This window comes from Miniopterus schreibersii (genome assembly GCF_964146895.1).
Source record: "Miniopterus schreibersii genome assembly, chromosome: 2".
Lineage (NCBI taxonomy): Eukaryota > Metazoa > Chordata > Mammalia > Chiroptera > Miniopteridae > Miniopterus > Miniopterus schreibersii.
Window position 1 is genome coordinate 64183036 of NC_138102.1, and position 25503 is coordinate 64208538.

General features: G+C 36.4%; 1 protein-coding gene across 2 annotated transcripts in view; it reads left to right on the plus strand.

Moving 5' to 3' along the window:
• Nucleotides 1–25503, plus strand: part of DIAPH3 (diaphanous related formin 3) — a 424348-nt gene that overhangs the window by 80695 nt on the left and 318150 nt on the right. For both annotated transcript variants that reach the window (XM_081128431.1, XM_081128432.1), the window contains one exon: nucleotides 11833–11963. In XM_081128431.1, the coding sequence (XP_080984557.1) occupies nucleotides 11833–11963 (131 nt within the window). The remainder of the gene's footprint in view (nucleotides 1–11832; nucleotides 11964–25503) is intronic.

Sequence of the window (25503 nt, forward strand, 5' to 3'; positions counted from 1 at the left end):
TGGCTGCTTGTAATCAGCCATCTGGGGGTATTTATATCCCATAGGTTGGCAAACACTACCAATAAGTTGTTAGTGTTTTCCTGAGAGGTGGTTTTTAAAGACTTACCAGCAACGCCATTGTATTTAATTATGAATCATAACCTGTTATATGGACTGTAAAAATGGGAAAACAATTAGACATTTTAGAATTGTTTTATCTGGAATTAGTAGTGTAACATATTTATAACATATTGCATATTTACTTATATTTAAAATTTTGTTGTTATGCATTCTTATTGAAAAATTCAAGTGTGAATTACTCCATTTCCATTATTAGATTTCAGGATGGTGGTGCTTCAAGGATAACCCTTTACTTTTATGATTATTAAATGGCTTATTGCTTATGATACATATCAATGAATGGAAATTGCACTCAGCATAAATTTACAGGAATATAATTTTATCTATTTGAATGTTCTTAGTCTTTTTATAAAGATGTTTTATTAAAAGTGTTATATTTTATTTTGCTATTTAATAATGGTTTGTAGGGAATGGCAGGCTGGGAAGATAGCCTATTTATAAACTACTTTGGAATTTATGAAAATTGTATTTTACAATCAAATCCAGAGATGAAAAATATGTTGATGGATTGATATAGGCCAGGTCTTCAAGTCATGATCTTTATTTTGAGTCATTATAATAGCTCTGTATGTCTTAGATTAGTGGAAATGTTTAATCTCATTCATTCATTCATTAAAAAAAATATTACCGTTTACCAGTAAGGCAGTATTCTAGGCAGTAGGGATACTGTAATGAACAAAGCTGACCTTGTCGCTGCTCTCATGTAGCCTACAGTTTAGTAAAAGAGACAATCAATATATAAGATCAGGTCTGGGAAGTCAAAGAATTTGTATTAGTTATTTTCGTATTAGTTATTTTCTTTTTTTTTTTTACTATTTGTCTGGATTCTTCCACAGCACAGAGCTTGATAATCTGACATGTTCATCTTTTCTACCAGGACAGATATCCTTATTTATCCATGCAGGTCATGAGGGGCAGTGCTTGGTAGATACCTGAAGGAAAAGTTTAGGAGGTAATTGAAAGGAAATATGTTGAATCGCTATCTAAGTACTAATGATACCAAATCTACTTTGGAAAGGAAAGAATGACCTCCCAAGTTGGTAAACATCCCAGAAGTACATTTCTAAAACTTAATAGGGCTTTTTGCTAGTTTAGTTCATTTCACTGTTTTTAACTTGTTGAACACTGGCTGCATATAATAGATGCTCAGCAAATACTGTTGAATGAAAGAATGAGTTGTAGCTAGATTGTTTTAATCAACTGCCCTAATGTGGTTTTGAATAAGGTAGTATTTATAAGATTTCTTCAATGGTTTGAGTTCCCATTTTCTGGAATACATGTAAAGATGAGCTGAATATTTATCCTATTGCCAAGGAGTTTTTAATATGGTAGGAGTCATAAAATGTATAAATATGTTAATGAAGCCAGCTAATAATCGAAGTACAACAGGAGAAATAAACTTGAAGTGGTAATTTGGAGGTCAGAATTATCCCTTGCTGAGGTGATTAGAAAAGGTTTCCATGGGAAGGCAGCATTGTGTAGGAATGTAGGACAGGTAGGGTTTAAACATTTGAGGTAGGGATGCGGAGGTATACAAGGCTGCAGGAATCACACCAGCAAAGATGTGTAGGTGGGGAAACCGTGATGTGCATACGTAGTTGGGAAGTTGTTCATTTTATCTGTAGTGAAGTTCCCATGAAAGAGAACAGTGGGATATGAGGTTGAAAAGCTAGGTTTGTAAAAAAATTTTTTCCTAGTAGAACATTGGATATTATGAGAAGAGTGGGAGGGATAGGAAGAGGCTCCTGTGTGTTTATTCACAGGAGAAATGATTCCCCCTGTATTTTGTCTCTTAAGTGCTTTGGAGATAGAACATGCTAGGTTCCCTTGAACACACTTTTGTGGTCAACTCTACTAACCTTCCCAGCTGTTTCTTTTTCTTTTTTATAGGTTATAGTAGAACTGAGAAAATGAATTCCTTCTTACAAGTTCACCTGAACTGGCCTTGTCTCTCTAACCTCTATAAGCTGCCTCAGAGGCTCCTGTTTCTGTATTCCTTACTGTTGCTAGAGTGTCTTCCTAACATACAGCTTCTTGTATTTTCTTCCAATTCTGCAGTGACTTCCTGTTATCTTTGGGTTAAAGTTTACTTTCCTTGGTATGAGGCAGGAGCCTTCCATGTTTTGTTTCTGTGTATTTTGTGTTTCTATTCTCTGTACTCTGCACCACCTGTAATGTAGCCATGTAGTTCCTAAAATACACCAGCTCTTTCACCTCACTGTGCCTTGGCCCATGTTATCTGTTCACACTGCCCGTCAAGTAAGACCTGGTTCTTGAATCAGGGAAGCCTTCCCTGATCACCCAGTTGACAGTGGGGGCATCCTCCTCCTGCCCACTGAGAAACTGTTTAGATGCTCTTTCCCATCTAATGATGGTGAGTATCTCATGGGCAGAATTTTCTCTTACAGTTTTCTCTTTTTCTTGGTCCTCACTTGAGGATATATTTATTGATTTTTTTTTTTTTTTTTTTTTTTTTAGAAAGAGAGGAAGGAAGAGAAACATGATGTGAGAGAGAAACATCGATTGGTTGCCTTCCATAAGTGCCCCGACCAAGGATCGAACCCACAACCTAGGTTTGTGCCCCGACTGGGAATCAAACCTGCAACTGCTTTGGTGCGCGGGACAACACTCCAACCAACTGAGCCACCCGGCGGGCTCTTCCTTGTTTTTGAGTCCCAGTATTCATAATGGTTGGCACACATTAGGCACTTATGTACTTGTTTATTGAATTACTCAGTCTGGTGGATAGCTAGGTTTAATAGAACATCCTAGAAATTATGTACTTATAAAATTGGTACCATGTGACTATCAAAGGTTTTCAACTTAACATTTATGGATGCTCTTAGATGGAACTTAGTAGTTACGTAAATTTAGGCCCGTTACCTTCTCTATTCTCTCATTTATTAAGAAGCATTTATGTAGTATCTGGCAGTTATTCTGGGAAGTAGAAAAGAGATATGAGACTGTTTATGACTTTTCATATCTGTATACTTACTAGTTACAAGGAGGATTAACATAAACAAATGAATTATTAACCTCTTTGTTGGACTTGAGTTGCTTCCTCTCATTTTAGTTAATTCAGTTGTTCATGTTGCTCCCTCCCTCACCTACCCTGTAGACTATGGGTCCTTCCTTCCTTCCCTTCCTTTGTTTTGCTCTATAAACTGCACAGCTTTAAAAACTGCTAATTAAGAAAAAGCAAATATGTGCCTACTGTCACAAAATCAAATAATACAGGCATTTTCTGTCTTTAGCTATCTCTGTTATCTACCTATCTAAATGCCACCCACCTCCACTTTTTCTACCCATACCAGTTTATTCTTATATCTTCAATTTTCATATTCTGGTTTATTTCTGACATAATTATTCATTTGAAATACAGTTAGGTTCATTTGATTTGGATTTATTTCGTCTTAGGATTTTCTTCCCGTCCTTGAATTTATATTTTTCATTTTGAGTATTTGAAACATTGACATAGTTCTGAAAGTAAAAAAGCCCTGGCCAGTGTGGTTCAATGGTTAGAGCGTCATCCTGTGCACCTAAGGGTTGTCGGTTTGATTTCTGGTCAGGGCACATATGGGAGGCAACGGATCAATGTTTCTCTCACATTGATGATTCTCTTTCTCCTTCCCTCTCTCTCAAACAAAACAAAATTAAACAAAACACAAACAACACCAACAACAGAATTCCACGAAAGATACCTCATTTCTCTAAGGCATTCTACATTCTGCTTTTCACCATGTTCCCATCCACCCCTTGAAAGGTATGCAGTCTCATTAGTTTCACATTTTGTATCATCTTATTTCTTTCTCTGTCATTTTGTACACATTTAAAAAAAATGTACTTTTTCATTTTTTTCATAAACACAAGGTAATAGTCTATATATTTGTAATATTTTCATTTCAAAATATATTCTAAAACCCATGCTATATTGTTCAGAGATATCCTCATTCTTATAACTGCTTGCTACAATTGATGCAATGTGCTCATGCTTGTGGCTCACCATTGTTGATTCAAATACTGTTCTCTGGCTTTGGGTAGAAGCAATTGATTGTTAACTGTTATGGTATATCACTTTTAAGGCTTTAAAGCTAAAATAACACCTCAGGTCTGGTCATGGTAAGCAGATAGAAGTTTTATAACACCAGGATATTGCATTCAGCAGTTGAAGCAACCCTTCTTAAATACACAAAATAGTCTAAATATTCAAGTGTTACTGAAAGCAATGGGCCAATGCAGGAAAGCTTTTCTGTGAATAGAAGGGAAGTCAATACTAGTTAGGTATTGATGGATAATAAGAGAAATGTAATATGTTGTGAATATAGTGAAAAATCCTAAAATGTAGAAATTTCTTTTATTGTTACTTTAAGTTAATTTCTAAGTGTCTAAAACTAGTGTTGGATCAGTCTTTTTTTCCCTTTCATAGAGTTATTTTAGGAACTGAAGGGAGAACAGCATATTTTCTATATTTTATCATATTTCTTTGTGAAAATATACTTGGTAATTCTAAACTTTTAACGTTTGCTATTTTTAATGTACTTTAAAAGCAGCCTCCAAAATTATAGCAAGAGTTCCTGGTACGTAAATGATGCCCATTAAATGTTTCTGAAAAAAAATTTTAAGTAACTCTTTAAAGGAGCTCTTTGGTAAACTTTATTTAGTTGGTGAATGCACCTTTCTGCAGCACTTTACATCACTCATAGTTTCTACTATGAGTTTGCATAATATTGTCTCTGAATAACAAATTTTATGGGCCACTGAGATTGGTTGGGGTTGTAAATGTTCTGAAAACAAGTAATTCATATTACAATGACAGCATAGTGTTTCTGTTGATCAGTGACATGAGAGATGTTAGAAATCATTTGAAAAATGTAAAGAAATTGTCGCAATGCATTTTAATACCAATCTACATGATAGTAATTTAGATTATAATTACCCCCTCGGCAGCAACTGTGCTTACTCCTTTTTTGTACAGTGCTGACTCTGCTGTTTTCTTAGTGCAAACTATATCTTTAAATACGCTCTAGATTTTGTTTCATCTTATTTTTCTTCACAAGTCTCATCACCTAAATAATAGGTACCAAGAATTCAGGAATTGTTATACTAAGAAGAAACTGAGACAGTTCACTTATAGTTACTGACATAAATAAAAACCCATAGACACAGAGACAGATACATACACCCATGCAAGAGTACCCACACACTCTCTCAGAACTATGAGAACTTAGGCTTTTTGAATATTTTTGTCTTTATGTTGATGGAATTTTTCTTGTTTTTTGCAGTTCATGTGTTAAAAATTACAAAGTGAAGGTTATGGAGAAGGATCTTGAGTCTTAGTAACTAACTTCATACAAAAATTTCTTGTAGTTTCAACCTGTTCTTCCAATCCCCCAAATATTTAAAATTTTACATCTCTAGAAGCTATATATTTTGGGTCTTTATGTAAAATTCATAAAGAAAATTAGTGGCTGTGTGTGTTTTTTTTTTAATCCTCGCCCAAGGATATTTTTTCCATTGCTTTTCAGAGAGTGGAAAGGTGGGGGGAGGGGGACAGAAACATTGATATGAGAGAAACATGTCAGTTGGTTGCCTCCCGCACGCATGCCAACTGGGGCCGGGATCGAGCCTGCAACTGAGGTACATACCCTTGGCAGGAGTCAACCCGGGACCCTTCAGTCCATGGGCTGATGCTCTAGTTATTGAGCCAAACCGGCCAGGGCAAAAATCAGCAGTTTTAAAGTTGATTAGAAGACTAAACTATTACCTGCGGTTGAGGATGTTGAGTGGTAAATTGTGGTATAGGCTGCTTTTCAGGAGAAACAAGGTTTGATTTAATGTGTTGAATAGTTTACTCCAATAGCCATTGGAGTAATGTTTAAGGGTATACAGTGGTACCTCGGTTTTCCAACGTCTCTGTTGACGAACATTTCGGGTTATGAATGCTGTAAACCCGGATGTAAATGCTTCGGTTTTCGAACATGCTTCGGAAGTGGAACATGCCACACGGCTTCCGCTGAGGGCAAGATCCTGAGGCCCAGCTGTCGGCTGTTGATCCCTTGGTTTTTGAATGTTTCATTACTCGAATGGTGTTCCGGAGTGGACTACATTAAAAAACCGAGGTCACACTATAATTTCTGATTTCTGTGATGTCAAATAATCTAGGCATACTTTTACCTAACGCGACTACCATGTGTTAGACACTTGACTAGGGACTAAAAGAGCGTTGTCTGGACCCACGCTGACAGTGTGTTTTGTCAGTGTCTTGCAGAGCTTGCAGACTTTCTAGGTTAAGCATTTTACTTGTATTTTAAAAATCAAGTCATTTAATGGGGGATTCTCCTTGGTTGTATAGAAATCACTCAGTTATTTGAAAAAATGAAAGTCAGTTCTTCAGTATTTTCCACTGGTAACTTGAGGTATGGTATATTTTTAATTTGTCATAGAAATGGTATTCGAGATTATTCTGCAAGCGAACAAATAAGATAGAACAGTGAAGATACATACACTGAATAATTCTTACACCTGAACTGAGATGACATGCAGGCATTGAGGCAGGTACAGAAGAATCTGTTCTAAGAAGGGTCAAAGGAAATGGTTTCTATTAGTTTACCGAAAGAATGTTTAGTTTCAGAGAAACAGAAATGGTAAGGGAAATAAGTAATGAAAGCGAGGTTACGTTTTATACCTTAGAATATATTTAATAAAGAATCTGACAAGAGTAATGTATGTATTCTTCTTTCTGTCCTGCATTTGGTGTTTTAGAATAAAATTTACTAAGGGATTAAAAAAGACTTAAAAGTTATGTTGTATAAATACCCTTCTAATTTTCGTGATGTCAGGCAGACATCCTTATCTCAGTAATGTGTTTGATACCCCAGGGGATAAAGCTTTCTAAGTATTTTCATGTTCATGGCTAATGGACTTGTAGATATGCAGCCGTGAGTGTCCTTCCTGTCTCTCCCCAGACTTCGCACTTCCTTTGCAGTTATGAAAAATGAAAAAGCCCTACAAGAGGAACTGTACTTAAAAGGAATATTTCTGATTATTCATGTAACATAATATTTTTTCCCCTCAATTTCCTTTCTTTTTATACCTGCATTTTGATAGTAATATAATAAAAAGGGGGAAATAATGCTGAAAACTAATTTCCCAATTATATGGTCTGTTTCCTATGTCTTTAATTTGAAATACTTTCTTTTGAGTAAGCATTTGTTTTTTTCAGCCTTTTTTATTTTTTATTTTTACTGTCTTATTTTAATCCTCAGTCTATGTATACCTTCAGTTTTATTATAATCTTATTCATTAGTTGGATGCCAGGCCCTTTACAGGGGGCTGATGACACAGTGATGAGTTAGGCAGAAGCAGACGTGCCCTCGTAAATGCATTCCAGTGGAGAAGGCATCATTTAAAGAGGTGTTGGCGAGTACTCACAGACTCCTTTCTCCTTGGAGATTTGGCTCTCTAGCTCATTGCTTTTCTTCCTCCTACTACCACTGTCATTATTCTTGCTAACTTCATCATTCACATAGATGATCCATCCAACATCCCATACTCTTATTTCCTTGACTTTATCACTCCCAGTGATCTTTGTTTTTCCACCTAATCTCAACCATCCTTTATCTTAGTTAGTAAAATACCACCTCTAAATATGGTTTACAGACTTCCTTTCCTGAGCATTATCTATCTTTCCTACTTAATATTCCCACTTTAAAAATTCTATAACCCTTTTAGAACTGCTAATCTGTTGACTCTACCACTTTTTAATGTTACTGCCTTCTCACCCCCACCATGCCTTTGCTTCTCTCCTTATGGACCTTAGACACACAGTCCTTTGTTCTCTTGCATAAACCATCATTTCTTTTCATATAAACTCTGCCCTTGGTTAAACTTCCCACCTCCTTTGCATTTGCACCTCAGCACAGCATACATCTAGGAGGAAGCATGTAGCCACACTTACCAGTAGTCCCTGAATGACCACAGTTGACTACCAAGCTCTTATCACGTACCTTAACAGATCTCAGACCTTCTCAGTGCACTTCTTTACTTTCTGAAAGTGATTTCATATCTTTTCTTCTCACACCTCCAGTTCTGCATTTTTAGCTGATTTTATTGCTGCTTCTATCACTGAGAATGCCAAGGTAGTAGAACTGCTATACCTCACTTCCTAATCACCGGGTCTAACACTTTACCTGAACCTGTTCCCTTTGATTCTGGTTTTGATCTTCTTAAAGTGATACATATTCCCTGCAACTATGTAAGGTCAATCTTTTATGTAGTAGGACACATCCTCTGTTACCTACTCAAGGGTTTTTTTGGTTCACTTGTTTGTTTTCCTGCATCTATGCCCTCTGCATCATCAATTCCTTGCCCTTTCCTTGGTCATGAACATCAGCATACAAACATGTAAACCGCCCCCCTGCCCCAGTTCTTTGCTCCCCTTTACAGAAAAGCTCTTCAAAAGAGTGGCCCATTCTTGTTCTTGTTTTCCCCCTTAAGTTCTGATCAGGCTTATCTCCACCCTACCCACAACTCAAGCTAATATTGATAAGGTCGTAGTGATTCTCCGATGGTAACACCAGTCATTCAGTTGTTGAGACCAAGAGCTTTGGCATCATTTTTAAATTTATTTCACACCTCACATCCAAACTATCAGCAAATCTTGTCTGATTCACGTTTATGTTGAGTAACTCTCCTGTCTTCCATCCACTGGCATATTATACCAGGCTCCTGTCATCTCGTGACCAAACAGCCTTCTAATTACCTCCTTGTTTCATGTTTTGCCACTTACAGTCTGTTGCCACACAGGACTTAGAATAATTAAAAAAAAAAGTGCTTATTGGATCTTTTCTGTGCTCAGCACCCTCCACTAGTTTTCCATTTGCTCAGAATGAAATGTAAAGTACTTACCGTGGTTTGTCAGACCATATCAGTGGCTTACAAATTTTTTGTAAATCGCCAGATCCTAAACATTTGAGGCTTTGGGTCTCCATAGGGCCTCAGTTGCTGCTGCTTTGTCTTCTTCCCCCCTTTTCTCATGCACCTCCTGTCCTTTTTTTTTTTTTTTTTTTTTACAAGTTTTTAAAAATGTAAAAAGCATTTTTAGCTCAAGAGTCATATAAAAAACATTTGGCAGTCAGACTAATTTTTCCATCCTGTCTCCAGGATCAGAAGCCTTTCTGTTTTGCCTGTCCTTGTCTCTGTAATTCTGTCATGCTCACTGGGATTTAGATTTGTCTTTTTGCTGTACTTTCACTATACTAAGTTCATTCCTGCCTTAGGGCTTCGTGTTTGCTCTTCTGTTTGCTTCTCCCAAATTTCCCGTGTCCCCTCCTCTTTACTCTGGTCTCCGCTCAAATGTTTTTTTCTTAGAGAGAAAACTGTCATTTCCTCAAATACAAGTTCCTTGTAACTTAAATAGCTACGTTCCCTATCACTACTCACTCTCCTTCCATCTTCCCATTCAAGTAGGTGGCATCACATTTTGGCTTAGATCAAAAACCTAGGAGTCATCTTTAACTTTTTTTTTTTTACTCCTGTATCCATATCATGTAAACAAGGTCTGTCACACAGTAGGGGTTCAATATATCCTTTAAACAATAAATGTAAGTTATTTTAATACAGAGTGGTGTGTTTTGGAAAAGGAATTTATCAAGGGGCACTCAGTTTGTGTGGCTCCTAAAAAGCCTGTCCTGAGAAGTTAGTCTCTACCCAGCTCTAACTGATGTCTAGGAGTAGGCCTGTGCAAGGATCTGTAGCTGTGATGGTCTGGGTAAGAGGGGAGGGCTTTAGAGGCAGGAATGTCAGGTGAAAATGCAGAGGCCTTTAGGCAGTTTATTGTCTAATAAATTGTTCAAGCTAGAAAAACTTAATATGACTGAAATAAAGAAGTATTTTTAGCTAGTGAGCCTAGTCTGTTTTTCCCAGTGTTTATTTGAAAAATCTACTGGCTACTCCATTTAAAGTGCTATCCACTTTTAACCCCATCCTCCAACCAAACACACCAAAAATTAACAGTTCTGCTTGTATATCTTGAACTAAAATGGTCCTAGAGAAAAAATTGGCAGGTTGGTCTTGGTTTTTTATATAAATGGAACCATACGCTATGTACTCTTTGTTCGACTTCTTTAACTCAGCATAGTTTTTTTGGATTCATTTATTTTGTTACATTATGAGTAGTGACTTTTTTTATTGTTGTGTAGTATTCTGTTGTAAGGATATAACCAAACTTGTTGATGAATACTTGGGTTATTCCTAGTCTTTGGTTATTATGAATAAAACTGTTCTGAACATTGTATGGATATATTTATTTTCCCTTCCTGCTTAACACCTAGTTGTGCAATTGCTGAGTCCTATGGTCAGTGTATATTTAGTTTTAAAAGAAACTGTCAAAGCTTTTCTGCAGAGTGGCAATACCATGTTGTATCTCCACCAGTCATGTACGTGAGTTCCAGGTGCTTCACACCCTCACCATTCTAGGGAGTGTGTAGTTATTTTACTTGTTTTAATTTGCATTTCCTTGTTGATAAATGATTGTGAACGTCATTTCATGTGATTATTCGCCATTCATATATCTTCTTTTGCAATTAGACTTTGTGCTATTACTGTTGATTTGTAGGAGTTTGTTAAATATTCTGAATAAAAATCCTTTATGAGAGATATTTTTCACTGGGAGAGGCAGTCTGACATGGGCCCTGAATATCACTGTATATTTTTTCTGGTTATGCCAAGAATTCAAAGCTTGAATGCTCTTTACCCATGCCATTTCTCAGGGTTGCATTTGCAGTGAGTAGCTATAGAAGTGAAGTTATGTTTGTCTATGGGTAATAAGCAGGCTTGTTACTATTCACTATAAAAATGGTGAATCCCCCCAGCTCAGTGTTCTTCTCCTATAATGACATCCTCGGCATGTGCAGGCATCCATCATCCATCATTGGCCCTGCCTCATCCCTGTGGCAGTTGGTGGGTTGGGGAACCAATATATACATAATAAAGTTTTATGACTCTCCGTTAGGACTCTTGTGTTTTCTGTGAGCATCCATGAAACCGTAACAGGCTAACTTAGCTTGTATGTAGGGTAAAGTCTCAGGCATTTTGTGTTGTTGTTTTTTTTTAATTTTTTAAAAAAAAATCCTCACCCGAGGATATTTTTTTCCATTACTTTTTAGAGATAGTGGGGAGGGGGGGAGACAGAGACGGAGAGAGACTGAGACAGACATCAATTGGTTGCCTCCTGCACTCAGGATCGAGCCTGCAACAGAGGTACGTGCTCTTGGCTGGAATCAAACCCGGGACCCTTAGGTCCCAGGGCTGACGCTCTAATGACTGAGCCAAACTGGCTAGGGCTGGGATATTCATTTTAATAGGGTTGTTCTTGTATTGGGTTTTGGTTTTTGAGTGTGCCTAAAATATATTACTATATTTTAAAATATTTTCTATGATATACACTTTGTTTTTCATATTTTTGATTTGAAAAGTAGTTATTTTAGTTTGCCAACTTTTTGAGATTATGTTACTATCTTTTGTGGATACCATGGATTATGAATTTATGGATTTATGGGCAGAAGTTAGGAAATCATCCTCTTAAAGTAATACTCCTCTGAGTAGTTGTGTGCAGCCAGCCGTTAATATGAAAGGTGGGGTTAATGTAATTGTTATTTTAATGGATAATCTTCAGACAGTATGAATTAAAAAATTTTTTTGACTACTTTACAGGGAAGTCTTAAGAGAAATCGTCAGATCTCACCTCAGGAATTCATCCATGAACTGAAAATGGGACCTGCAGATGAGAGACTTGTCACGTGCCTGGAGTCACTTCGAGTATCTTTGACTAGTAATCCTGTGAGGTAATTCCCATATCTGAACATCATTAGGGCATGTTACTAAACTAAACAGTTGTTATTAATCAGTCATTTTTATTTAATACTTTCTTCTGTAATTAGTAGCCATTATGCCTCAATAACTACTTAAGGTTATAAATGAGTACATAATATTTATATGCATGAAGAAATTTAGTCTCAATTGTATTTTCATACATAGCCTATGGACTTTTAAAAAACTCACCTTTTTTCCTTAGAATTTTTAAAATCTTAGGGTGTTTTTTTTAAACGGTATTTTTTAAAAAAGAACAGTGATGATCAGAAACTACTAATTTATGTGATTTTCACTCTGAATTTTGGTATTGCATATAAATTAGTTATTCTTGTTTGACATAGCAGGAAGTACCACTAATTTATTTTTTCCTTTATTAGAAATGGTTGTGTTTGGTTAGTGTTGTCAGATTTAGCAAATATAAATATAGGATGCCCAGTAAAATCTGAATTTTAGATACGCTTACACTAAAAAAACTGATTTACTGAAATACAAATTTAATTGAGTTTCCTATATCTGGCAACATTACTATAGGTGTGTTTCTAAATCAATTTTTAGACTTTTTAGCTAAGCATATTCTTAAAAATTTTCAAGCAGTTGTTATAAATTATCATGGAATTAGAATTTCACAGCTCCAAGGGTCTAGGGTAGATCAGTTTTGCCTTTTCATTGTATATCGGTGCTTATTTATGCATAAGAAATGCATAAGAATATACCTGCATGTGTGTACATGATGAGTGTGAGCATGTGTGGGTGTGATACATATGTATATTCCAAGAGGTAGAATGACAGATTATGATTGGTTGTTGATATGTAAAAGAATCTCTTTGATACCTTCTGTGATTGTTACTTTTTTTTAACATTCCTGTAGTTAGGCTATAGTATGAAAAAATCCTTGAAAGTACAAGTATCTAAAACAGAGGTATCCACCCTGCTAAGTCATGAAACTGAGTGAGGTTTAACTAAGGAGTGTGAAGAATGAACAAATAATCTTTATTGTATTTCAACTTTAGTTGTCTTCATTTTTTCATATTTTGCCACTTGCAGTCTGTTCTCTAGGCTGTAAACTAGTAGTGGGCATGAGACCAGGGACTTCTAGACCGTGCTTAGCACATGGAAAGTGCTCGCTAAAGATTTGTTGATTGAAACATTGAGGTTTGATTTTAGCCTTCTTATGTCTTACCTTGCCTATTGATAGAAACTAAGTTGAATTAGGAATTTATTTACAGGAATAATCATACATGAAGAGCCCTAGCTTCTAACTTATTCTGTACCTTTTAAATGTATTCATTCAACAAATAATTATTGAGCACCTGCTACTTTTCAAGTACTATATTAGATGTGGGGCTTGAGAAAATAGCAAAGCTGACCCAGGCCCTGTTGCTATGGAGTTTAAATGTAGGAAGAGGGTATTTTGGGGTTGATTGGGGACATACACTCATTTCTGAGCTTATCTGGCAGCCACTGGGCACTGGAAATATTTGTGACTTTTCAATATAATTAAAAGTAGACTTTACCTTTTCTTCTTCATCTTTATCTTTTGAGTAGGTGAATATGATAACAAAAGAACAACTGAAAGGGTTTTATGTATAAACTCATGCACAGTACAATGGATAAATTATTTTTATGATTTCACCTAAAAACACTGGGGAATAATGCTATATGTCTCTCTCATTTAAACCCAATTAAAAAAAAAAATCAAGCACTTAGGGAAACATTTCCTTGAGAATGGCCAGTTCTAGAATATATTATCAGGAACCCTACAAAGTAGTCTTTTTAATCAAAAGGAATAGCAAATCTTACTGGAGAATTTCTTTTTCTGAAATCATAGCATTTTATGTAGACAGAAAATTGAGAAAAATACTTGAACATTTCTTTGTCTGGTGCTCCGATTAGAGGAATGACTTAGCTGAACATGTAAAACTTTAAATTATGCCTATTGTCAAATCTGGACTTTGCTGTCAGTTATTATGTATCTGCTGATGAAGTCAGTTTTTCTTTTTTATGTACAGTATGTGACTAAATTCCAAGAGAGAAAGAGTTCTAATTTTTGTAAGCTTTTGAGATTATTGTTTGACCTGTGGTATTACTGAGAAAATTAGAGTTAAATTCTTTAATGTCTGCGGATAGAATTGAAAAAGAAACAAGTGACCTGATTAATGATAGCTCTCCAATGCTGGGATCAGGATTTATTTAAATCAAAAATCAAGGAAAAGGTAGGAGGCGCCACTCCCTTTACACTAAGCTGATAGGCAATGTTTTAGAGCCATTCATCAATTTCTGAAACTCTGCCTAACCGTTATGGGCCACGCCAACCTTTTATTATCTAGATGGTGAATTATGTAAAAGCCATTGCATTATATACCAGATTATTTGCCTTGTTTCATGAAGAGTTGATTTGAAGATCACAAAGTTCTGCTTGAAGTTTTATTGACTATTCAATATTCTTCGTGACACCTCTATGCTAAAGACAAAATTGCTTTATTTTTGAAACACTGGAGAAGAGAGTAAGTTCTTCATATTATCAAATATTACTCTTAGTGGATCTTGACATAGTCAGCAATTACATTGAAGCTATCAAGCACGTTGAGGTGGAAATGTAAAAAGGTAGACACTAACATCATTATGATTGATATCAAACATTTTAGTCCATACCCATCTATGCACAGAGCAAAGTAGTTATAGAATGCATCTTCATTTTCTCAATTTGATGCAGCTGTCAAGGATAAGATTTCTGTCTCAGAAAATTCAGTCTTACTAGGTTTTTATGTTTTGTGATTTTAGGCATTATTTTCCTTTACTCATGGTTAACATTTTCAAGTTTACAAGAAATATTTTCTTGCTAAATTTATGTTTAAAAAAATTTTTTTAATTGATTTTGCAGAGAGGAAGGGAGAGGGAGAGAGAGATAGAAACAACAATGATGAGAGCAAGCCATTGATCAGCTGCCTCCTGCATGCCCCCTTCTGGAGACTGAGCCGGAAACCTGGGCATGTGCCCTAACTGGGAATAGAACCTCGATCATCCGGTTCATGGATTGATGCTCAACCACTGAGCCATGCTGACTGGACTAAAGTTATATTTTTGTTATGATTTCTATGGAGGTTTTGGGACTAGGTTTGATTAAATAACTTCCAGGAAATCAGTTTAGAAAAATTTATAATTAAAATATATTTGTTTACTGCAAAGCCGGTTAGCAGCCTTAGCATGTCAGTATTCCATTTAAACAGTGTTATGTTTGAAAACTAGTTTTTGTGTTGTTGTTGTTTTTTTTAATATATCTATGATTTCAGAGAGAGGAAGGGAGAGGGAGGTGGAGAGATAGAAGCATCAAAGAAGAGTCATTGATCAGCTGCCTCTTGCACACCCCCTCCTGGGGATTGAGCCCACAACCTGGGCATGTGCCCTGACCCGCAATTGAACCATGATCTCCTGGGTCATAGGTAAATGCTCATCTGCAGAGCAATGCTGCCAGGGTCTCGTTTTTCTTTTTTTCTGGCCTTTAAAACACAAAACCAGTGGAGGAGCTTAACTTTGGTGTTGATGTATGTTTAGTGCCATGTGCCACACTTGAGATGAAAGAAACAGAAAGGCTTGTGACAAGCAATGTAATCAATGTATTCATTGGCATCAATATGAATTGAAGAAAAAATTAAGACCAAAATTTAGAAATTACTAATACTTTGACTTACTTAAAAATTATTTTATAAAACTTTAAACATATCGAGTGTCCCCCCCAAAATGTGTACACACTTTGAATAATTATAAAGACAGTGTTTATTAAAATACATTTCGTTTTCAAAATTGAGCTATCAGCTATTAAAGTGTGTATGCATTTTTTGGGGACACCCTGTAAATAAAGGCTATTCATCATAACAGTAAAACAAGTACCCACTTAATGAGGCTGAGGTATAGAATGTTTCCTTTGAAGCTTCCATGAGTTCCTCCTTAATCCTACATAGCCTTCTCCCACTATCCTGTGGTGACCACTGTGTTGAATTTTGGACTTAACCAGTTTTTTTTCTTTTTATTACAGTTTCACCATATATGTATTCTTAATATGTTGGTTTCATATCCTCTTCAACTCTATGTAAATGGCATCATCTCCCCTGCATTCTTCTGAGACTTGAGTGTTGCTCTGTATTATTTTTCTTAGATTTATGTATGTTGATATGTGCAACTTTTCACATTGTCTCACAATCATTTTTTTATACCTTTATTTTTTCTTATACTTTAGGAATACCTAAATAGCATATGGCTGCTTTTTAAAAATCCTTTTCGATAATTTGTTTTTATCTTGTAGTTTTATCTTTTTGTGTTGATTATAAAAATATATTGGAATTTATGTCTTTTTTTTTTTTTTTATATATCTCTATTGATTTCAGGGAGGGGAAGGGGGGAGAGAGAGATAGAAACATCAATGCTGAGAGAGCCATCATCGATTGGCTGCCTCCCGCACGCCCCTGGCTGGAGATCCAGCTTGCCACCCAGCCATGTGCCCTGACCGGGAATCAAACCCCGATCTCCTGGATCCTAGGTTGATGCTCAACCGCTGAGCCACGCCTGGTGGGGCTATGTCTGATATTTCATTTTGAATTTTCAGTTTGTTCCTTTTCACATGTTCTTCCCCTTCCTCTCTTGCTGTCTTCTCCTTTTTCCCTTTCTGTATTCTTCCTTTTCTTCTTCTTTCTCATCCTTAAATTCTTTAGGATATATTTTTTTAAACTATGTTTTCATTGATTTTTTTCTAGAGAGAAAGGAAGGGAGAAGGGAAAGAGATAGATGCATCGATGAGAGAGAAACATCGATCCGCTGCCTCATGCACGCCCCTTCCTGGGGGTTGATCCCAAAATCCTAACATGTCTCCTGACAGAATTTGGGACCTCTTGGTACACAGGACGATGCTCAACAAACTGAGCCACACTGGCCGGGCTTGCATAGATTTTTAATCTCTCGTTTTATTTTTTCTCATTTACTAACTTGGAAGATGCATTCATTTTTTTCTGATCCTATAACAAAAAAATTTAACATGCACATGATTAAAAAGGAAATTTAACATGCATGTACTTGAAAGGGACAAAAATAAGGAAGATATTTTTTCTTTTGAACCTAAGAATGCCAGATCACCCTGTCTTGATTTCTATGCTATTTTTGTGCAATATTTTTCATTCTATGTTTTTATTGTTAATATTACAAATTAGCTATTATTTTTATTGAGTTATACTACAAATATGTGTGTATATGTTTACAAACACATATGTACTCAGCATTCTTTTTTATTGTACATGGTAAAACTCTTTTGTTTGACAGTGACTTTATTTTTGAAGGATAGTTTTCCTAGCGTATAAAATTGAGGATTTTTAGATTTTTTTTCTTAGTACATTGAAGATAATATTGTCTCTTCTTCCTTTCATTACTGTTTTTGAGAGGGCTGGCTGCTCTTTATTTAAAACTTCCCCCTCCCAGCAAATCTGTCTCTGGTTTTTATGATTTTTTAAAACATTTTTTTCTTCCTTTTTTAAAAAATAGATTTTTTAGAGAGGGGAAGGGAGAGGGAGAGAGAGAGAGAGAGAAGCGTCAGTGTGAGAGTGGAATATTGATCTGCTTCCTGAACGCCCCGTACTGGGGATTGAGCCAGCAACCCGGGCATGTGCCCTGATTGAGAATTGAACCTACAACCTTCCAGTGCACGGGAGGACACCCAACTGAGTCACACTAGCCAGGGCTTTTATGATGTTTTTTCTTGGTCTATAGTTTTATGTGTCTAGATGGATTGTTTCTTATTATCCTGTTAATTTTGGGGGGCTTCCTGAATTTGGTTGGTGCCTTTCATAAATTCTGTGAAAATTTCAGCCATTATCTCTTTGAATATTGATTTTTTTCCCTTTAATTTTGTATATGTTAGACCTTCTTACTGCATATACCATTATTTCCTAATCTCTTTATAGTTTCCATCTGTTTGTCTCTTTCTCTACTCCATTCTGGATATATTTTTTAAAGATCTTCTAGTTTCCTAATTGTTTTTTCACCAATGTCTAGTCTACTGTCTAACTTATATGTTGTATTTTAAATTTTCATTATTATAATTTCATCTCTATAATATCTCTTTGGCTCTGTTTTAAAACTCCTTGTCATTCTTAATAATTTTGTGCTTCTTGCTTATTTTTTTAGTACTTTTTATTTGTTTAAACACATTAAATATTTTATATTCTTTGTGTGTAATTCCAAAGCTTTGACTTTGAATGCAAAGTCAATAATTGCTTTTAACAGAAATACATATTTTCTGTACCTAATGAATAAGAGCTGTATAGATCAATTTCTACTTGGAAGGTCCTAGAATTGTAAAGTGTTCCAAATACATATATCTCCTACTCTATTTTATTTTTATTTTTTATAATGTTATTATTATTTTTTAAAATATCTTTATTGATTTCAGAGAGAGGAAGGGAGAGGGAGAGAGAGAGATAGAAACATCAATGATGAGAGAACCATTGATCGGCTGCAGCCCACAACCCGAGCATGTGCCCTGATTGGGAATCGAACCCTGATGGCCTGGATCCTAGGTCAACGCTCAACCGCTGAGCCATGCCCATCCGGGCTCCTACTCTATTTTAAATGAAATATAAATAGCTGTTTGAATAGCCAAGATTAATTTTTTTTTAAAATGATATTAAAATGTAAAGTCAGTCACATGTAACATAGGGTCTCAAATCTTCATTGTAAAAACAGAGTAGTTTTATAGTTATTTATGTATAAAAGGAAGAATATGTGACTGAAAACTAAATATTTGAGCAGATTAATTTACTATTTAAAGGACAACAAAACAGTGTTCTGCCATAACAATTTGGGAAAAATACTGCTAGAAAACTTACACAATTTCTCATGAATGTAAAGGTGAAATATAAGAAACTTTCCTTTTCAGTGATAATTGTGTTTTCTGGGAATGTAAACCTTATGTGTTCAAATCTATAACAGCTTTCAGTCTGAAGTGATTTATTGGCTACTTTGGTTTCTTGGGCAAAGATACATATTTTCAGTGGAGAAATTACCGCACCACAGGCACTGAAGGTCCTAGTTATTTAGTGTCCTACATACAGAGAATCTATATTGTGTCTTCCTTAGACTAATTTTTTTGGCCTTGTTACTATATAGGTATTGCTAGGTGAATTAAGGAAAGGATTTGGTATGTGTTATGTGGTATGGATAACATGGCACTCAAGGAAAGCAGAGGATGTATTTGTTAATCTACCCTTGCAACAAGTATTCACAGGTGCAGTGCTAGGTACCACAGGAACAAGAGACATATGGGGGAGAGACTTAGAAAACAAATAAGTAAATAAAACAAAAGATATAATCACTTCAGTCAAGAAAAAATAAGGTACTTAGAGTAATGGATAGAGAGTGTTTAGATACAAGAGAAAGTTTTTCTGAGGTGGTGAAGTTTAAGAGACTAAAAGGACAAGGAACTAGTTAGGAGAAGCTTAGGCCTGGGGCACCTCTTGGGCATCAGAGACTCTGAGGTTGGGAAACAGTGTGGCAGGAGGGTGCAGCCATTAGAGAGGTGTCCAGTGTCCAGGCTGTAAGGGCTCGTAAAAGATCATGGTAGGGAGATTGAATTTTTATTCCAATAAGTGGCTATTGAAAAGCTTTATGCAAGAAATGAAATATTCTCAATTTACTTGTTTCAAAGAAACGGCTGTAGGGAGAATGGATTGAAGGGAGGTGAGAAGGGAGATTATGGCAGGAGTCACAGGAATAATGAGGGTGGCTGGGATAAGGATTGCAGTAGTGGTGGGGTGAGGAGTGAGTGGATTTTGCAGGCAACTTGGAGGTAGAGACTTGTAGGACATGTTGATGGATTGGATGTGGTGTGTGAGTCAAAAATGACACGTAGGTTTTTGACCTGAACAGATAGGTGGATAGTAGTGCCATTAACTGGGATGGAAGAGGATGCTTATTGTCATTGTTCTCTTGCATTTTGAAGAAGAAAACCAAAATATCTGTTTTAAATATGTTAAATTTGATTTTTCTAGAGTTTCACAGTTTGCAATATCAAGTAAGGTGCCATATGTGTGAGTCTGGAGCTCAGTGGAGAAATGAGGGGGTACTTAGCTGTTATTTATATGTGGATTATATATAAAGACTGAGAATGGCTGAGATCCTGGGGTGGGGGGCGTGTGTGTGTACGTGTGTGTGCACAAAGATAATAGGAAGATTTAGAAGAGTGCCCAGAACAAGCCCTGAGGAACTCCAGCCATGGTCCATCCATAAAGGCAGAAGAAGCCAGGAAAACATATGTAGGAGTCGGCAGTGGGGAGGAGGAAAATCCAGAAAATCTGTGCCCAAGAGAGGAAGAGTATTTAAAAAAGAGAGAGAGTGGAAACTACACAGAATGCTACTGAGAAGTTGGGCAACATGATAGGGCCAGAACTGGCAAGAGGAGAGTCATTAGTGATCTTGAGAAAAGCAATTTTTTGGAGTCTGGATGGCAGAAGCCATATTGAAGTGAGAGTCAGTGAATGGATGGTAACTGACCATGCTTGTCATGAAATAATTTGAGATATTTTGCTATAAAAGGAAGGAGAGAAATGGGCAGTAACTGGAGGGGATCTTGGGTCATGGGTGTGGAGCCCTCTGAGCAAATGGAGAGTACAAATAAGAAGGAAACTTGAATTGGCCCTTGAAAGATGAGGTAATTCTGTGGAGGGGAGCATTATGAGTGAAGGTCTAGCAATGAATTTGATAGAATCAAGGGCAGATTATGGACTGATCTGACCTATGGGGCCACTGTTGGTCAGTAGTAGCAAGTATTTAGGGTAGGAACACATGGGAACAGGTGATGGCAATGTGATCATAATTTTTCTTCCCCTGTATACTGGTTGATTTTGAACTACATGAGTCCACTTATACATGGATTTTTGAAAATAGATGTGTACAGTACTGTAAATGTATCTTATCTTTCTTTTGATTTTCTTAATATTTTTCTAACTTTAGTAATACAGTGTGTATTACATATAATACATAAAATATGTGTTAATGGACTGTTTATATTATCTGTAAGACTCGCCGTCAACATTAGGCTATTAGTAGTTTCTGGGGGAGTCCAAAGTTATATATGGATTTTCAACTTTGCACCCTTTACCTCTGAATTGTTCAAGGGTCAACTATAGTCAGTATTTAAAATGAATAATTCGTTTAATGCTTTCCTGAAGTAATGATGCCTTTGATTTTATACTTCGAAATGTACTTACTGATATTTAATGTTTCAGCCTATTTTGTTTTCTACTGTATGTTTATTTTAACAGTGGACTGCACTTTTGATTAGAAAGAGCACATGAGTTTGTTATTTTAAATCCATAGTTTTCTTACTATCTTTTCATCTAAACATCAAGAACTCATGTTTCATGTATAGATGTTTTGTTTTTCTTTTTTTTTTTTAATATGTCTTTATTGGTTTCAGAGAGAGGGAGGGAGAGGGAGAGGGAGGAATAGAAACATAAATGATGAGAGAGTCATTGATCGGCTATGAGCCCGCAATCCGGGCATGTGCCCTGACCTGGAATCGAACCCCGATCTCCTGGATCCTAGGTCGACGCTCAACCGCTGAGCCACGCCCGCCCGGGCGGTGTTTTGTTTTTCATCATTACAGTTAACCTGGCTTTCTTTTTATTTTATTTGTAATACTTTCTCTGGACATTTTATGCCTTTGAATACGTTATGGCTAAAAAGTAACTAGGAGAAGGAACTATTGAGTCTTTTCCTCTCCTATCTCATCTAATATTAGGAGTGAGAATAAATGACTCGTTTTAAATACATAATATCTTTAAAAGTCTATTTCTAGAAAGTATACATATTTATGGTTGTATTTTGAAGCTTGACAGATTTTACAATCAAGAACAATATTTAGTTCTTGAATTCCTTGTCTGGCTGTGTAATTTAGTGTGATATTTGTAGATGCGTCGTCAGTTGGGATGTGGGTGTATGTTTGTTTTGCCCTGCAGGGCATGTTAATTGCTTTGTACTTCCCCCTCCCCCCAATGTTCATTCTAAGTATTTAGTCACCTTGCTAAGAGCAGGTGAAAAGAAAAACTTAAAATAAGCTATAATTATATTCAGCGTCGGTGATATATTACTCTGACAGAGGAATGTAAATTGGATCTGGATATTATACAGAGTATTAAAGCTGACCTTCTAAGTTTAAGGTATGAAATTTGTTACTTTGTCACATGTGACCAGTGATATATTTTTTCCTCTTTCAAGAAGCTTCTTACATTGAATTTTAGCAAAATAACTTTGTGTTTCCCTAGGCCTTTATATAAGATTGTTATTTTGGATAATTAAAAATACTTTTCTTATAAAAAATGTAGGTTCATTACAGGAAAATAAGTCAGATCATACACAAAAGCAAAATGAAGAAAAATGTATATTATCAACTACTTAGAAAGGCTATATAATTCCTTTTTTAAAAAAATATTTTTATTGATTTTTTAGAGATAGAGTAAGGGAGAGGTATAGAGAGAGAAACATCGATCGCTGCCTCCTGCATGCCCCCCCACTGGGGATCGAGTCCGCTACCCAGGAGTGTCCCTGACTGGGAATCGAACCTGTGACCTCTTGGTTCATGGGTCGACGCTCAGCCACTGAGTCACATTGACCGGGCAAGACTCTGTAGTTTTTTGGGTGGAAGCTCATGTCTACTGAGGAAGTCCTCTTGTTCAATGCTGTTGATTGGTTGGTGTGTTTTTTAATCCTCACCTGAGGATGCATTTTTATTGATTTGAGAGAGAGAGAGAGAGAGAAACGTTGCTTGGGTTGCCTCCCAAATGTGCCCTGACTGGGGATCGAACCAGAAACCTAGGTATGTGCCCTGATGACACTCCAACTGACTGAGCCACCTGGCCAGGGCTCTTGGCTGCTTATTTGAAGTAATTGGTTAAAGCAGGGAATCATAAAATAAGGGACTCAGATATACACTAAACTTTTAAAAATTTTTATTCAAAACGTAAACATCCATTTTTTCCCTCTGGACTTTTGATGTGGAGCCTAGACCTTTTCTTGGAGTAGGCGCAGGCTGATTGCATAAACCACACCCATAGTACATTGTCATCCTCGCATTGGTATTTTAAAGTGAAACAGGAATGTAGAAGCTCTTACAAAGTAATATGAGTGCAGAATTTATTTTCTTTTAAAAATGTCTTTTTGGTGATATCTCTTGACAATTTATACTTGTGCCAACATGTACTTCTATAGCACTTTTAAAATGTCATGTTTAAAAATGTTTCAAAGCCTTAGGGTTAGTTTTCATAGAAACAGCAACTCTTTTTCCAATGATATGTTGTCCCAATGATATGTTCATAGAAATATGTTCATGGAAACAAACTCTTTTCCCAATGATATGGTGTCCTAATATGTTCCCAGTGATATGTTCATGTAATTTTAATTAATTTATGTAATTGTAGCAGTAGGGGCAACTGGGCAAAAACTGGTTGGGAAATGAATGCAACTTATTCTTGGTGGGAGCAGAAGCTAGTGAATGTATGAGAGAGTAGAACATTAGCATTGTCTGTTCATTATGCCATGGGGATTAGTCAGTGTTTTATGACTTTTTTAGAGAGAGTGGAAGGGCCAAAAGTAGGCAGTAAACAGTTTTCTGCCCTGGCTGGTGTGGCTCAGTAGTTAGAGCACTGGGGAGTCTGATTCCCCGTCAAGGGCTCGTGCCTGGATGGCAGGTTCTATCCCTCGCCCGATCAGGATGCCTTCGGGATGCAACCAATAAATGTGTCTCTCTCTCCCAGATCTCTCCCTCTCTCCCTCTTCCCCTTTTCCCCTTTCCCCCTTTCCCCCCTTCCACTCTCTCCAAAAAAATCAATGGAAAAAGTGTCCTCAGGTGAGGATTAACAACAGAAAGGATGTAATTAATTAAGATGAGGTCATAAGGGAGTAGGGTGGGCTGTTACTCCAATAAATTATGTTCTTATAAGAAGAAAAGAAATGACACACAGGATGTGGTTCGGTGATAGAGATATGGGAATCCTGTATTAACAGCTTCCACCAGAAGCTAGGAAGAGGCAAGGATTCTACCCAGAGTTTCTAAGGAAGCTTGGCCTCGCTGACAATTTGATTTTGGGTTTCTAGCCTCCAGAATAAATTTCTGTTGTTTAAGTTACCCACTTTGTGTCACTTTGTTATAGCAACTCTAGGAAACTAATACAGAGGGATACTTTCTCAACTTGATAATGCAAATCTACAAAAATTCTGCAGCTTATGTTATATTTAGTGATGAAATGCTGTCCCCTCAGGATGGGAACAAGGCCAAGGGTGTTTGCTCTAACCCACTGTTATTCAACACAGTACTAGAAATTCTAGCCAGAACAATGAGGCAAGAAAATGAAATAAAAAGAATATGCATCAGACAGGAAGAAATAAAAGTGCTCCTACACAGAAGACATGATTGTTTACATAAAAAAACTCAAAGATTCTACAAAAACTCTTAGAACTAATCAGTGAGTTCAGCAAGATGGCAGGATTCAAGACAAACAAAAATCAATTGTATTTTGCAGGATGAAAATGTTCTAGAGATCTGTTATAGCAGGTGCATAGAGTTAACAGTACTGTACTATACACTTAAATATTAAGAGGGTAAATTTGTTGTGCTTTTTTTTTAAACCTGAAAAATCTATTTTATCCCTGTATACTAGCAGTGAACTTTGTAAAACAAAATGTCATTTACTACTGCTCAAAAACAAATATTCTGGTGTAAATGTAAAATTATGTATGTGACTTTTATGTTTAAAACTACAAAATAATGATAAAAGAAATCAAATAAGTTCTAAATAGAGAGATATTCCCTGTTCACAAAGGAGGAGACTCAACTCTATTTGCTTGGTCATTCGAGTTGTTGGCAGAATTCAGTTCCTTGCAGTTGTGGGACTGACATCTCCATTTCCAGTTTAGGGTTATTTCAGCTTTTTTTGAGTCTACCTCCATTTCTTAGCTCATGTTTTTCTTCCTCTATTAGAAGCTTGTAAATTGAGTCCCTCTCATGTTTTGAATCTCTTTCTTCCATCTCATGTTACACACCCAGCTGGGAAAAGGGTCTTAGCTTTTAAGAATCATGTAGTTAGATTGGACCCACTTGAATAATCTAGGGTCATTTGCCTATTTTAAAATCATATGATTAGCAACCTTAATTCCATCTGCAACCTCAGTTCCCCTTTTAACTCCTCTTTGCAGTGCAAGGTAATATATTCATAGGCTTTAGTGTTAGGACTTGGCCACTGGGGGGGGGGGGGGGACAGAGGTCTCATTACCTCTGCCTAATACATTTGATTCTTTAATGACTTCCCATTACCCTGGCAATGTATATAGTTTATACAAAATCAAGCTCCTTCCTACCTGCTTGGTTTTATCTCTGATACGGCCCCTTGTGGTGCTCAGTACAGGCCCCATCTTTAACATTTAATGTCTCTGCATGTATTTCCTCCTGCCTAGAAACCTATCTTCCTTTGCATGACT